We start from the raw sequence: 13571 nt of genomic DNA, 5'->3' as shown, positions 1-13571 counted from the left end.
AATCCATCAACAAAAGCCTCTAATTCTGCCTTTTAGAAGGTTATTTAACTGTTGAAGTGCAATGGCATACTATGCTGCCATGGTTTAACCCTGGTAGGCAGCTCAGCCCCATGCAGCTGTTTGCTTACTCCCCCCAGCAGGATGGCGGAGAAAATCATAAGGGTAAAAGTGAGAAAACGCGTGGGTTGAGATAAAGACAGCTTAACAGGCAAAGCAAAAGCTGCACGCACAAGCGAAGCAAAATAAGGCATTCATTCATTACTTCCAGGCAGGTGTTTAGGCATTTCCATGAAAACAGAGCTTCATGACACATAATGGTTACTTGGGAAGACAGATGGCATAACTCAGAACTTTCCCTCTTTCTCCTTCTTCCCCCGGCTTACATTGCTGTGCATGATGTCATGTGGTCTGGGATATCCCTTTGGTCCACTGGGGTCAGCTGTCCAGCTGTGTCCCCTCCCAACTTCTCGTGCATCCCCAGCCTATTTGCTGGCCGGGGCAGCATGTGAAACAGAAGAGGCCTTGATGCTGTGCAAGCACTGCTCAGCAGTAGCTAAAACATCCCTGTGTTATCATGCTGTTTTCAGCACAAATCTAAAACACAGCACCATACGAGCTGCTATGAGGAAAATTAACTTTATCCCAGCCAAAACCAGTACATATGTTTTTATTCCTTAAAAAACAAACACACACCCAAAAAAAGTGGAAAGTTGGGGGATTTTGTTGGTAGTTATGTTGTTTTAGGTGGGTTTTGCTAGTAGATGTCAGTGGAATTTCCCAGCTGTTGCTGTCTTAGTGTCTGTCTCATGTCCAGTATCATGGGGAACCTGTAAACCATTCCTGTGTGTAATGTTTCCTGAATGGTTTGCTTTGCTAGATGCATGCAGACTGTGACAATCCTGCTGTAACAGCATGGAATTAAAAATTTAATAATCAAGCTCCAGTTTGCTTACAGACAGTTCTTCTCTTTTGCACTAATTATTAATTTAAAAGAAACATTTGTACCTCTTTCTGATTGTCTTTACTACCATTATTGTAAGCTAATTAATAAATAGTTTATTATAATTTAGCCTATAAAGTGTGTTATAGATCAGCTATGTAACATAAAAAACAAGATGATAAATAATGTGAATCTGCTAGCAAGGTCAAAACAATGTAGCCTGCACATGTGAAAAAACCCTTTCAGTTTTTCACAGGAGGGCGGGGCATCAAAAAAGTGACTCCATAGCAGGGAAAATGAAACCAATGTACAAGGGCAAAGGGAAGGAAATAGAACTTGTTCAAAAAGAAAGGGATCAACACACAAGAACACACAAGAAGCGCTTAGAGATTTTTGACTGTCTTATGAAAACTTTCATCTGCTTTTATGCTATGAAAATCTTCATCATGTAGGTCTGTGTAAATTTATCTTCCTTTAGGATGAATATTACTGGAAGAAAGGCTAGTATTTGTCAGAGTAGTAGATAATATAAATTGATATGAATTTGGGGGGAAAAACGTACAAGTGTACAAATACACTTTGATTAATGAAATTATTTTTCTTTACCTCTTGATTGGGGACATAATATTGCTGTGATTTCTTTGTTTAAATTTTACTGTTTTAGCTTTTTTCTTTGTTTAAATTTAGTGAGTAATATCTATTTGGTTTTTTGTTATCTGTGTAAAACCAAGCTAATATATTTGTCATTAGGTGACTGACATCCAAAGAACAGAAAGCAAAGGCTGGTCTCTGGAGTTTCCAAGTGAGTTTGTTTTTGCTGTTTATCAAGTCCGAGTCGGTTCTTCCTTTGCTGTTGCCGTTATTAATAAGCAAAAGTGTATCTAGTGTTATTTTCACAACAGTAAGCTGTCATGTTTCACTTCTTTTCCCGTTAGCGTGCAGTTACTTAGATACTTCTTCTCTTCTGTATTTCTATCTTATTTCCTTCGTGCTTTCGTAGTTTGAATCAACTTTACGTGGATCAATTCAGAATTGAAAGTGAAACTAAAAAGTAGGATGCTGTGTCACAGGCTAGAAATGCTTTCCCTCCTTCTGAGACAAGTATAGGATCTAAAAGGATCTAAATTTAAGAGAAGTGTGTGGGTAGTTTCAATATTCATAATTTATTTGTGATTACGAAAAGCTCCATATAGATCCTTAAGAAAATATTTCTGCAGTTAGAGAGGAAGGAGGCCACAAAATATTTGTCGGAGTGGATCTTTAGCTACAAACTTCAAGAGGTATAAGTTGGTGTGATTTATTTTTCATGATGATTTTTTTATTCATTAAAAAAAAACCCCAACCCTTTTATAGAGAGAACTCCCACCCCCCCAAAACTCCCACAGTGCCAGAGCTACTTTTCTGCAGTGAAAGTGAAGTGCAAGCAGTTCTGATCCTCAAAGTGAAGTCCTTTCCTGAATTTTGCTTGGTTGTTTTATCACCTGCTAAACCTGCTGTAACCAAGAAAGCATAAGATATTTCCCTGACATTCAGAAATTGTTCTTATTAATAATGTTTGTATAGAATACTGCTACTGGATCTGGACCGGCTGCATGCTCTCGCTGTATTCTAAAGTTGTGACCTCCAAGGTGGTGGGTCCTTCTAGTCCTGGCCATGCAATGGTCTGAAGTCCTTGATGCTCAGCCGTACTGTTCTTTGGACTTCGCGTAACTAAACACTTAGCTGAATAGGTACGAAAATGCAGAGCACTTCAAAATTTGACTTCAGGAAGCCAGTGAAGATATATTACAAAATGTTATTTTAAAACGAGCAGCAGGAGAAGTGGTCTTGCTCTTGTGGACTTTGGACATATGCGAACATCTTGAAGAATTAGAGGATGTATTGGGAGATGGAAAATGTGGGAAAGGTTGCAAAAGAAGAGTCAAGATGAATTTGTTGAAAAGATGCAATGTGGTAGGTAGTAAAAAAAGAAAAGAAGAAACTATAAAGTGCAGAAGGAACTTATTGCAGAGACCTTAAATGAGGGAAGGGGTTTAGAAAGGGGAAGTCAAGCTCTGGAAGACAAATCAGTTTTGAGGAACTATATGTAGATGTGAAGGGCCAAAATAAGAAATGCACGGAAGACATAAGGAATTTTGAATGCGTTTGAAGCAAGTGACAACTAAGTGAATCCAGACACTCTCCTGAGCGAGAAGGTGTGGTCTGAACAGTAATGGAGTCTGACCACATATGATAAAACAAAGCTTTATTGAGGCAGTGGAAAAGATCAGCGACTACGCACCCATACGGTGACCCGCCCAGTCACCGACAGCAAACGCAGGATTTTAAGTGACAGCCTGGCTCCAGTGGACTGCCAGGGACACTTGGTGTCCAGGCCACCTGGCAGCAAGACCAAATCGTGCAAATGCCATTTGAATGCAGGTAAGAGTTGCACTGCCCCTTGGCTCCACCAACAGCAGTGCAATTTGAGAGAATCGTACTTTACGTGAATAATGTGGGCAGCGTCCTGCTGCTGATGTTGGTCAGGGGGCAGGGTGTCGGCAGTCTGTCTGTGCTGCCCGTACGGGTCAAGGGCAGGGTGTCTGCAGTCTATCTATGCTGCTGATATTGGTGAAGGGGCAGGGTGTCAGAAGGATAGCTGATTTTTAGAGAGGTTGAGGAGGGAAGAGGGATAGTGAAAGGCTGAATGTTGGGAGAGAACTGAAAACTCTTCTAGGCTAAAGAGATCATAGGACAATGAAATGTTGCGTAGTAATTTCAAAAAAACGTTGTGCTGATTCCATGTGTGTGTTTTTTCTGTTCTTCCTTCCTCCTCCTCCTCTCCCCCTCATACTTCTTATGTCAGTACTGATGTAGAAGAAAATATTTGATTTGGCTTTGGTTTGAAAGGAGGAGTTTCGCTCTGAATGACTAGCTGATGCAAGTTCACTGTGGGTGGGGAGGAATAGCTTTCCTTTTCTTAGCCTTTGTTCACTTAAAGACGTAAGACTTGCAGGAGATTTAATGTAAAGGAACTTTATGCCACTGTATCTTGTCTTAAAGTTACTGTCCTTTTTAATTTCATTTTTTGTCTGCATGTGCTATTTTTTTGAGCATGTATACATTTCTGTTAAATATCTTTGTTTGCTCCTAATGGGAATGTCTAGCAAAAGCAATACTACTAATATTTTAAAATGTTTGTGGGGTAAGTGAATCATGTTTGCTGTTCAATTAATATATCTCCTTAAGTATTTTAACTATAATTCAGCAGGATTTGCTCGTTACTTTTATTTAAAAGTATTTTTTAAAAATCTGAAAGTAGTATCTTTTTAAGTTGAGTGGTATATGGGAGCAATAGTTTCTGCAGGAAATTTTTCTGAAATAATTTTGTTGAATGGCTTTTAAAATTAGATCATTCAATGAAAAAATAGTGCTGATTAATTCTTTCTTTTGATGGTGAGAGGGAAGGCTTATATTCCTTTACCTTCATTAAGATTTAGTTTTGAATGATAGATCGGTTCCTTAAGGGAAGGGAACCTTTATAATGAAGAAGAGGTAATATATCTCTATATCTAAATGGTTAAATGATGATATGCTTGAAATGTTTTCTGGCTTTCAAAAGGATTATTGTTTTCCATCATTTAACTGTCTCTGTTATGAGGAATTTGTGATGATTGTTACTGTAGCTTTGGAGTTTTTAATGCGTATGAACTGTTTCAACAGACACCTATTCAGACTCCTGTGTGCCAGTTTCAAGAAAATAATTCTGAACGTGTTTGGTCTTCATGATGCTTGATTTTTGTTCTGATTAATTTAAATTTTATGTCAGTTGTTTTCAACGAAAGATTACTTGTGGCACAAAGCATGAAGTGTGTATGCGTACGATTTAACTTGAGAAATGAGTACATGAGACATCCCACTGGCTTGAGTGAGATTACTCAAATGGATATATTCCATTTGGATGAGTATTTGTCCACCATCAGTGTCTTCCAGTATTTTGTATCTAATCATATAAAATACTTCTGAATATCATGAAATAAACATTTTTAAGCATAGATAGTTACCGAAACTTTAGATATAAAATTAACAACTCCTTTTTTCAAATTTGATTTTAGGGTACTTCAGCATAGGTGTAATAATAAATCAAGCCATATTTAATGATTTAGGTAGCTACAGCTTATGTTTGGGTTCCAGTGCTCAAATAGCTTGAATCCATGTGCTGGACTGTATGTTGTCTGTGTGATTGTGTCCAATATTAGGAAGCCACAGTTGCCTCCTAAGCAGCTTCTGAAAGATGATAGCTGGAACTATCCCCTCTTGGAACAGGTAGCTGAAGCAGAAGGCATTCCTGTATGCCTTGTAAAATTCATTAGGTTTAACTAGCAAAATAATCTGCTGCTCTGCACCCTGTCAACTTACCATGTGTAACAAGGAACACCTGCAACCTGTGATGCTCAGCAGTTCTGCAGCTGAATTAATCAGCTGCATGTTGGTCCCTTACCAGTCCAGAAATGCTATTTTTTCCTTGCTTGTCTAATCGTCCTGTTACTAGAAGGCAGCTCTCCCCTAAGTGGATTTTGTCACTGTTGCTGTTGAGTCGTTAAGGCCTTGTAAAGTTCTAACTTAAAATTCTTGAAAATTAAAAACTTCTTGACTTAATCACGAGTATGCATGTGCACATTCAGATGCCCAATGTTACGTTTTAATTCCACAGAAAACAGTTGAGAGATTATTTTGCAGTTAATGGCATGGCTTCCTGGGTTTGACCAATTACAATAAAGTATTAAAATATTTTCTTCTTCCTTGTTACTAATGAATTGTTTACTTGGCTTGTAGAGCCCTGTAACTAATCAACAACAGTGTTAGATCTCTGAAGTTGTGAAGTGTATTGGTAAAGTTTTGTGTTAAGTCTTTGACATTAAGTTTCAGAGTTAGAAATGAATCATTATCACATGATAGGTTCTTTCTTGTCTTTGTGATCCAGTACTTCCACATCGTCAAACATTTTTATTTTGTAATCAGGGACATTTATCTCAGTTGGACTCCTATGTTTACATTTCTAAGATTAGCATGAGTTGAACTTAACTCCTTTAGCAATGTATTTTTGAAGTAGCGGACACTTTCTGTATAATTCCTGTAGTCAAACTGAAACATCCATGGTGATCTATTATTCTCTTTAAAAATTCTAGTTATCAACTAATAGTGAATAATGTCAACTGTGGTTTTGCATAACATACTGATTTGTTTAGCTTGAAGTCCACTTTAATAGTTGTTACAATATTGTAGAGTCAGATCATACAGAATTTTAAGATTCTTCTGTTTATTTGAAGTATCTTTTCCCCTTTATAGGATTAATAAAATCCTATACTACTTAATAAAAATAATATAAAATTCATGCTGTAACACTGAGAAGTGGCTTTTTGAAAACATTCTCGGTTGTGTTAGTTTTCGTTACTGTAAATGTTTAGGATCTATTATGTATAAAGCAAAATGTGAGTTCCGAGTGGTTTTTTTTTCCTTTGTTTTAGGTGATGATCATTTTGTTTGAAATGCTTTTTCTCATTACAGGCCAAATTCATCAAAACAAAGGAAGGCCAAAACCCAAACCTGGTGACTCTGAAAAGACGGGGTAAGAAATTGTATTTATTTTTTAATTTATTACTATTTTGCATTACTTTATGTAGCACTTAAAAAGGAGTTAATGCAACTTTGACTTGCTGCTTGCTCTTTGCTAATTGCTTTGTTTACATTGTGTACATACTCTTCAGGGTATAGTTCATGTTAAGATAGCTGATTAAAGTTCACAAAATTCCAGTTTTCATGAAGAGCCTGAGTTATTACTTGAAAACTAAATATTTTCCAAAGCTCAGTTGAATTTTAGTAAATGAAGGCATAATTTTAATAACTGCAGTTTAAACACTGTTGCCCAAAAGCAAGTCACACAGTATAGCCATAATAAAAAATGCGCTTCCTTTACAGCAAAAGATAATAGGAATCTTGTTCCAATTGTTATGCTCAAACTTGCACCACAACATAACTCAAGCTCTATCTTATTTTTCAAGGCCTCCCTGTACTAGTGCTACTCTGTGACCAAATAATTTTTAAAACTTCTCTGACACTTCATGTGCTTACTAAGAAAAAGAGATTTGACTGTGAGGAAAGCATTGTAAGTCAGTCTCAGAATTGAATACTACAGAAGAACTTTTACTTAGAATCCTTTAGTTGTTTGTAGACTTGAATCTTTGCTTAAAGCATATAAATGTCTAATTCTAAGTACAAGAATACTCACGGTAGAACATGCTTAATGTAAATGAGTATGTTTGATGGCTTGGGGCCAAAGTTAAATTCGTCGAGATAAAAAGCACTATAGACTTTATGGCCAAAATTTATGCTTCCATCTGTTACAACATTTAAAACAAGGTTTCATAAAAGTAATAATTATTTCCAGTGATACTAGGGCCAGTGTGCTCCAAACAGGTTTGAGGAAATTGCTGCCTTTATAGGTGATTCCATTTGCCAATGCTCATCTAATAGATAGTTAAGGAGTAAAGAACTGTTACTGCTGACTTATTTCTAAGATGACTGGGGCAAATGACGACTTACTGCTTAAGGCCAAGCAGAATGGAAGCTTTCAGTGGTTTAACCTGAGCTGTGAAATTAGACAAATTAAGCTGACTGTACTTTCTTGCTTCTATGCTTCTTCAGCTAGTGTTTTTTAGTTGTGTTTAGGGTTATTGAAAACGGATGAGGGGTACAGCAAAATAAGCTGTTGTTATTGAAATAGAAAAGTGATAATTTTTAAAGGCAATTTTTTCATGTAGAAGAGTCCAAGCCTTTAGGAAACCTGGGAGCTGAACCTGACTATCCCCAGTCCTAATCAAAGTGTGACCACAACGTCTACCATCTTTTAATCTATATTTATTACAGTACAATCCTTTTGTTTTTCCATAACTCTTTTTTGAATACCACTGTAGCTAGGACAATTGAAACTTTGTCACAGGAGAGGTCATTTATGTTATTTAACTGGGTTGGAACTGACTTCTTCCTTCTTTCACTTTAAGGTGGGGGAAATTCACTAGGGGAACAAATTGTCTTTAAAGTAACTGAACCATCTGCAAAATTGCTTCTCTCACAAGGAAGTTTATTAGACCTGGAAAAAACAATACAGTATTTCTCAGCAAGTGAGGTCCATGGTCAGTTACAATCTTATCTCCATTTCTGTAATTAGCAAGTTGCTTTGCTTCCAAAAATCTAGGGAATCCTCTGACACAGTGAAGAATTTTATCTCAGATGATGAGTGTTTGATGCCTTTGAATGTGGGCCAGAACTGAATATACGTTAGCAACAGGCAATATAGTAGCATTAAGGATTGAGTAGCAATCTTAGCCTCGAGGATTTAGGTTAGAGCATCAAGCAACACTTTGCCTCTTCATTATACTTTCTCCGTTCTCTAGTTGTGCATGGCGTTTCTGGTGCAGTAGTGGAAAGGAGCAGCTGGGAAGAACAACTCTGTTACTCTCTTCCCTGCTCTCCCTGCCTCCACCATGCATAGCTGCTCCATGTATTTGATTTTAAGCAGTTGTTATGCTAGGATAAAGGATCTTGTACTTAGGAAAAGTAGAGAAGGGGAAAGAGGCCTAAGCACCTTCTTATACTACTGCCTTTGGTGTAGGGAAATTCTCTAGTCATCTATCCCACCCCTTCATAAGATCAAGTCAGCTGAGAATAAGGTGGAGAAGATAAAAGAAAACAAATAAAATGATGGCGAAGACTCCTAGTTTCCTGAAGCCTTAGTGATTCTCGAGCCAGAAGTATATGAATTATATGAACAGTATCATAATCCTTGATACTGTTACAGTACTTGTTACCACAATTGTGAAAGTGTGCCATAATAATCTCTAGCATGTTGGCAAATGTGATATGGTTGATAAAAGCGCAGAAATTTCTGTTTCTTGAAAATAAGATTACATATAAAGTACATGTACAAATTCATGATGCCATTGTCCTGTTATTTGTAGAGATCACCTTGATTTGAAGATAGAGGCTAAAGCCATCCAAGATAAACTCTTCTGTACTATGCAACAGGTAACTGGGAACTGATTAGCATACGGCCTTAAGCATAAATGATTTGTCACCTTTTAATAACACTGTCCAAAAATCTCGATTCATTCAAAAATTTACGACTTCATGCTTAGCCTGACTTTTATCAGGAGGCAAAGATTATGTGGTTACACGGATTTATACTGTCTTGTTGCTGTTAGTCTTCTATTTGCTTCTCCTTCCTCTCCTCTAAGACCTCACACTGGAAATTAGCGTAACAAAACTCTGTGTAGTCATAGAATAACTTAGCTAGAAACATGAGTTAGTAATATAGCTCCCTTGTATCTTAATTTGTAAGAAAAACTACAAAAATCGCTGGGAATCATTCGGGGGTTTATAATGCCCTTCCCAAAGTTCTGCCTAAATGTGTTTTCCTGTGTTTGATACCGACGTTTGGAAATAGTCATACAACATTTTGTTGAATGGCTGTTTGAAATGCTATGAAATTCATAAATTGAGAGTTCTCCTTCTCAGGTCTTATCAGTAATGAATGATGAGCATCCCAAAGTTCTTGAATGAAACATGGGCACATACACAATTAGTAATTTCCTCTCTGTTGATTTAGTAAATACCAGAAATCTCTATTCTGGTTAATTACCTCATGAGAGCAAACTGGATTGAGGAGAAGGTGCAGATTCTGCCTGCGCTAAGACCCCTTAATTCCTTTAAAATACCTATTTTTGGCATTACTAGTGTTGAAAGTACCATTTTTAGTTGGCTTAATCAGTTCCATATGTCAAGTAGCATAACATTAAATTAATACAATTTGTTCTGTTCTGTAACTATATGCTCTGACAGCATTACCTTGTATCAGTAGTTCTAGGAATTAAAATAAGTCTTAATTTTTCATTAACTCATTTCTGCATTTTGTTTTTTTCTGTATCTATTTGTAGCTTCCACTCACTGTCTCTGACACTTTTTTTTAACTGTCATTAGATCATGGGTATTTTCTTATGCTTGTCCTTTTTGGTCAGTTGACAGGATGAAAACAAAGTAAGATCAAAATTCGTAGATGCTCAGGAAAGTACATTCAGGACATGCATTAAATTTAGTATGTAAAAGCCTAGTTCAGTTCACAGGAATACAATTAAGTACACCGTTAGAATAATGTTAATACTTTTGAGTTGCCTAATTTTTTTTTTTTTTTTTATGTTCCATTCTTCCCAAATCTTCCCATTCTTTCAATTTCTCTCTTCCCACAACCCTGTCTTCAGAATCCCAGGCTCAGATTTTAACATGGGGCGGGGGGAGGGAAGGGAAAGGGCAGTTAATGAAAAACTTGCAAAGCAGGATTACTTCATACCGAAGATTAATTCATAGTGAAATGAGGTAGTGGCCTAAAATACACAGGTGGGCCTCCTTGTTCTTTGGTTTTTTGCTTGTGATTGCAGGAGTAGGTGTTGGAAGAGCTTTTTAAAGAGTTGAATTACTTCTACCCTGGCACAATGATCTGCTTCCCAAAGCTAGTTTTATTTTAGTGTTTCAACAGATTGAGAGAATAGAAGTTCCTAATCCTGCAACTGTCTGCCCTGATTTACAGTCTCACTGCTGGAAATTCCCGGAGACTTCAGGAAGTATCTGTAGTGAAAGGCTTATAACATAATGCGTTCTGAAACCTTCTAGTGTTAACCGTTAACCTAGATGGGGAGAAAGTGTGGGCAGAATGAAGTAGTTCTCGGGTTTTTCAAAAATGTTTGTACATAAAATGGAGTGTACAAGTGGGGAAAAGCATAAGTTTTGAGTTGGTTGTTTTTTTTTTTTTTTTTTTTTAATATGCAGTAAAGATTTAAATGATGCTTGAACTAAACTTTAAACTTTCTGGAGAAAAAAGGATCTAAACTTAGAACAAAACCTAGATTTTTAAGAGATTAGCAACAGTAGGTCCATGAAAATCTTAAATTTTTAGAAGTTGAATTTAAAACAGAGGTTTATAAAGATGTACCTGATTTGCTGCTTTAAAAGTGGAATTGTGATAAAACTGTAGGAAGTACAGCATTTTAACAGCCTTCTGTTGGCTAAGTATTTTACCAATTATCTTGCTTGTTTTTTAAAAAAGAAATAAAAAAAGGAAAAGATGGTTTTCTTCTGGACTTACTGTTTTCCTAAATATTTCAGGTGGATTTAACTATGTTGCCAGAAGCAGTTAAATCCCTTGTTCATGATGGTTATACAGCCTTGATGGACCAGCGGTGTCACAGTGCTGAACAAGCCTTTTCACAGCTGTTGAGCATTCTAAATCCTTCAGAATTAAAGGTAAACTGTGATGAATAACTTAGTTTATTAGGGTAATTGAAGTTTATGCTTTCAATATTGTGTTTCATTCTTTCCTTCCACCAGAATAGTCATTATTATTGAATTGTTGCCTGTGATGTTGACTACAGTGCCAAGTGTTTCACTGGTGTGTATGCCAAGGAGCTTACAGATGATAACAGGATAGTAGCGCAGGATGTATTTTGGTAATATTGAGCATATACGTGCATTTCTAGATGCAATCTAAAAAAATATTTACCAAAATAATATTCTTAGAAGCATAAGATACTCTTATCAAATATCTTATTTGATAAGAAACTACTGTCTGTTGTCAGCTTAACCTTTATTCATAATAATGTAGGGTAAAAAGAATTTATATTCTTCAGGTCAGATAACTCTTTGGCAAATACTGTGAAATTTTGTGTAAATGTATCTAGCCAATCAGCCACTGACCCATTTGTCATCCTGGATTTCTGTAAATTATTGTACTGTAGTGTTAAGTTTTACGTGACAATGTGTCTGCACCTGCGTTGCTGTGTTTCAAGCTCCCATCTTAGTAAGGGCTGTTGCAGTGCCAACAAGAATTGTGTCTAAGCAAGTAATGCACCAATCCATCTGTAATTGCGACCTAGTTTATTAGGAAGAAAAAATTCTTTATTTAAAAAAAAAAAAGAAAAAAAGTCTGCTCGATTCTGAACATAAAATATAGCAAAGACACACTGCACTTCATGAAGTCAACATAGTAAGGCCTGTAGTTACAGCCTTCCTAAAAGCAGATGTTTCAGGATGTATCACTTTGAAATCTATAGGGCTGCCAAATGACCAGCAGTAAAGGTGTAGTTAACCTTCGCTTTTTATGCTAATTGTAACATAGATCTGGGTAGAGGCTATAATAAGAAGGATGAGAAAAGAGTTTCCTATCTCTGTTGTAGTGAACGTCTTCAGTTCACAGTAGACAATAACGTTCTAGTTAACAGCAAAGTGTTTTTGTGCGTGCTACTACTGTAATTTGACTCTATTTGCAGCAACTGAAACTTCGTATTATTAATTATGTTGTAATCATCTATGGACATGCCACTGCTCTTCTTGGAATAGGACAGCCTGAGGTATGATATTAAGCCACTATATTGCTTTTATTCAAAATTCTAGTTCAGGTAGTTGGTCATCCATTTCTGTCTCTTCTTAACAGACATAAAATGAGTGGGGAAGGAAAGCCTTTGTCACATTTTAGAAAATCATATGGTTTAATATCTGAGACTAGATCTTTAATGGTTTGGGATAAATTAAGCTACCAAATAAAATTTCTTTTTAAGCTTTCTAATTAAATTCTTAAGTATTAATGGAGTATAGTCAACTATTTTTCTTCTACTTTGTTGTAATGTGGTTATGCACTAGTCTTTCTAACAAACATTCTGCTACTAAAACAAGAGAAAGAGAAGGCTTTTGGTTCTAGAAAACACCAAAACAGACATGTGGGTTGTTTTCATTTTTTGGGGGTTTGTTTTGTTTGTTTGTTTGTTTTTTTAAATAAAGTGTTTAAAAATATTTAGTGTCTTACAATGAATTTTAAAATGTCTGGGTGTTTGTAGCTCAGTGAGTTCAATCATTTAATTTCAATATTTCAGAGGGAGCCCATGTTTACAGAATAAGTTTCTGTTTTAAAAAAAGGGAAGCCTTTGTGTGTGACCATAAGGTTGCTTAATTCCTTTTACTGTTCATAAGACTGATCAAAGAATAGGGCATACTGACCCACTCTACTGGAGCAAAACAAGCAGAGGAAAAGTGAAAAGCTTCTGGCAGCATCACATATTTTTGTCTTAAATTTATTCTGAAGGCATTGGCAAAGGCTGAAGACCAGTTTAAGAAAATAATTGAACAGTACCAGGAAGAAAGATTTGGTTGTTTGGCATACTATGGAATTGGAAAAGTGTACCTCAGACAAAACAGGTTGGTATAATATAAAGCTTCAATATTTGATACAAAAAATATTTTCATTTGAGAAACCAAGTGTGGGGTTTTTTTTAATTAGTCCTTGTTAATCACTAAATTCATACATCAGACTGATTTATTACAACTTTGTTACTGCTAAGGATGTAATGGAAGCCGCTGAATCGAGCGGACTGCAGGGCATGGGGATATGACCAGCCAGCATACCCCTGCAGTGGAGGAGAGCTCGTAGAAGGGCAAAAAAACAATGATCTCGGGGAAAAATGTATCGTAAAGAAAGCTTAACTTATCTCGACACCAGGGAGACTGGACGGTGACCTTGGTTTTAGATAAGGCAGCTGCACAAGTGAGTCAT

At 36.4% G+C, this 13571-nt stretch overlaps 1 protein-coding gene across 5 annotated transcripts in view; it reads left to right on the top strand.

The window, feature by feature from the left end:
- Positions 1 to 13571, top strand: part of TTC3 (tetratricopeptide repeat domain 3) — a 64464-nt gene that overhangs the window by 19756 nt on the left and 31137 nt on the right. For 4 of the 5 annotated variants that reach the window (XM_082304404.1, XM_082304405.1, XM_082304403.1 and 1 more), the window contains 6 exons: positions 1691 to 1742; positions 6488 to 6548; positions 8938 to 9004; positions 11135 to 11272; positions 12295 to 12375; positions 13104 to 13216. In XM_082304404.1, the coding sequence (XP_082160530.1) occupies positions 1691 to 1742; positions 6488 to 6548; positions 8938 to 9004; positions 11135 to 11272; positions 12295 to 12375; positions 13104 to 13216 (512 nt within the window). The remainder of the gene's footprint in view (positions 1 to 1690; positions 1743 to 6487; positions 6549 to 8937; positions 9005 to 11134; positions 11273 to 12294; positions 12376 to 13103; positions 13217 to 13571) is intronic. The other variant, XM_082304406.1, reaches the window with a different exon arrangement.

The sequence above is a fragment of the Platalea leucorodia genome (genome assembly GCF_965183815.1).
Source record: "Platalea leucorodia genome assembly, chromosome: 2".
Classification (NCBI taxonomy): domain Eukaryota; kingdom Metazoa; phylum Chordata; class Aves; order Pelecaniformes; family Threskiornithidae; genus Platalea; species Platalea leucorodia.
The sequence above is the reverse complement of the archived record's forward strand: the minus strand, read 5'-3'. Positions and strand labels throughout refer to the sequence as shown.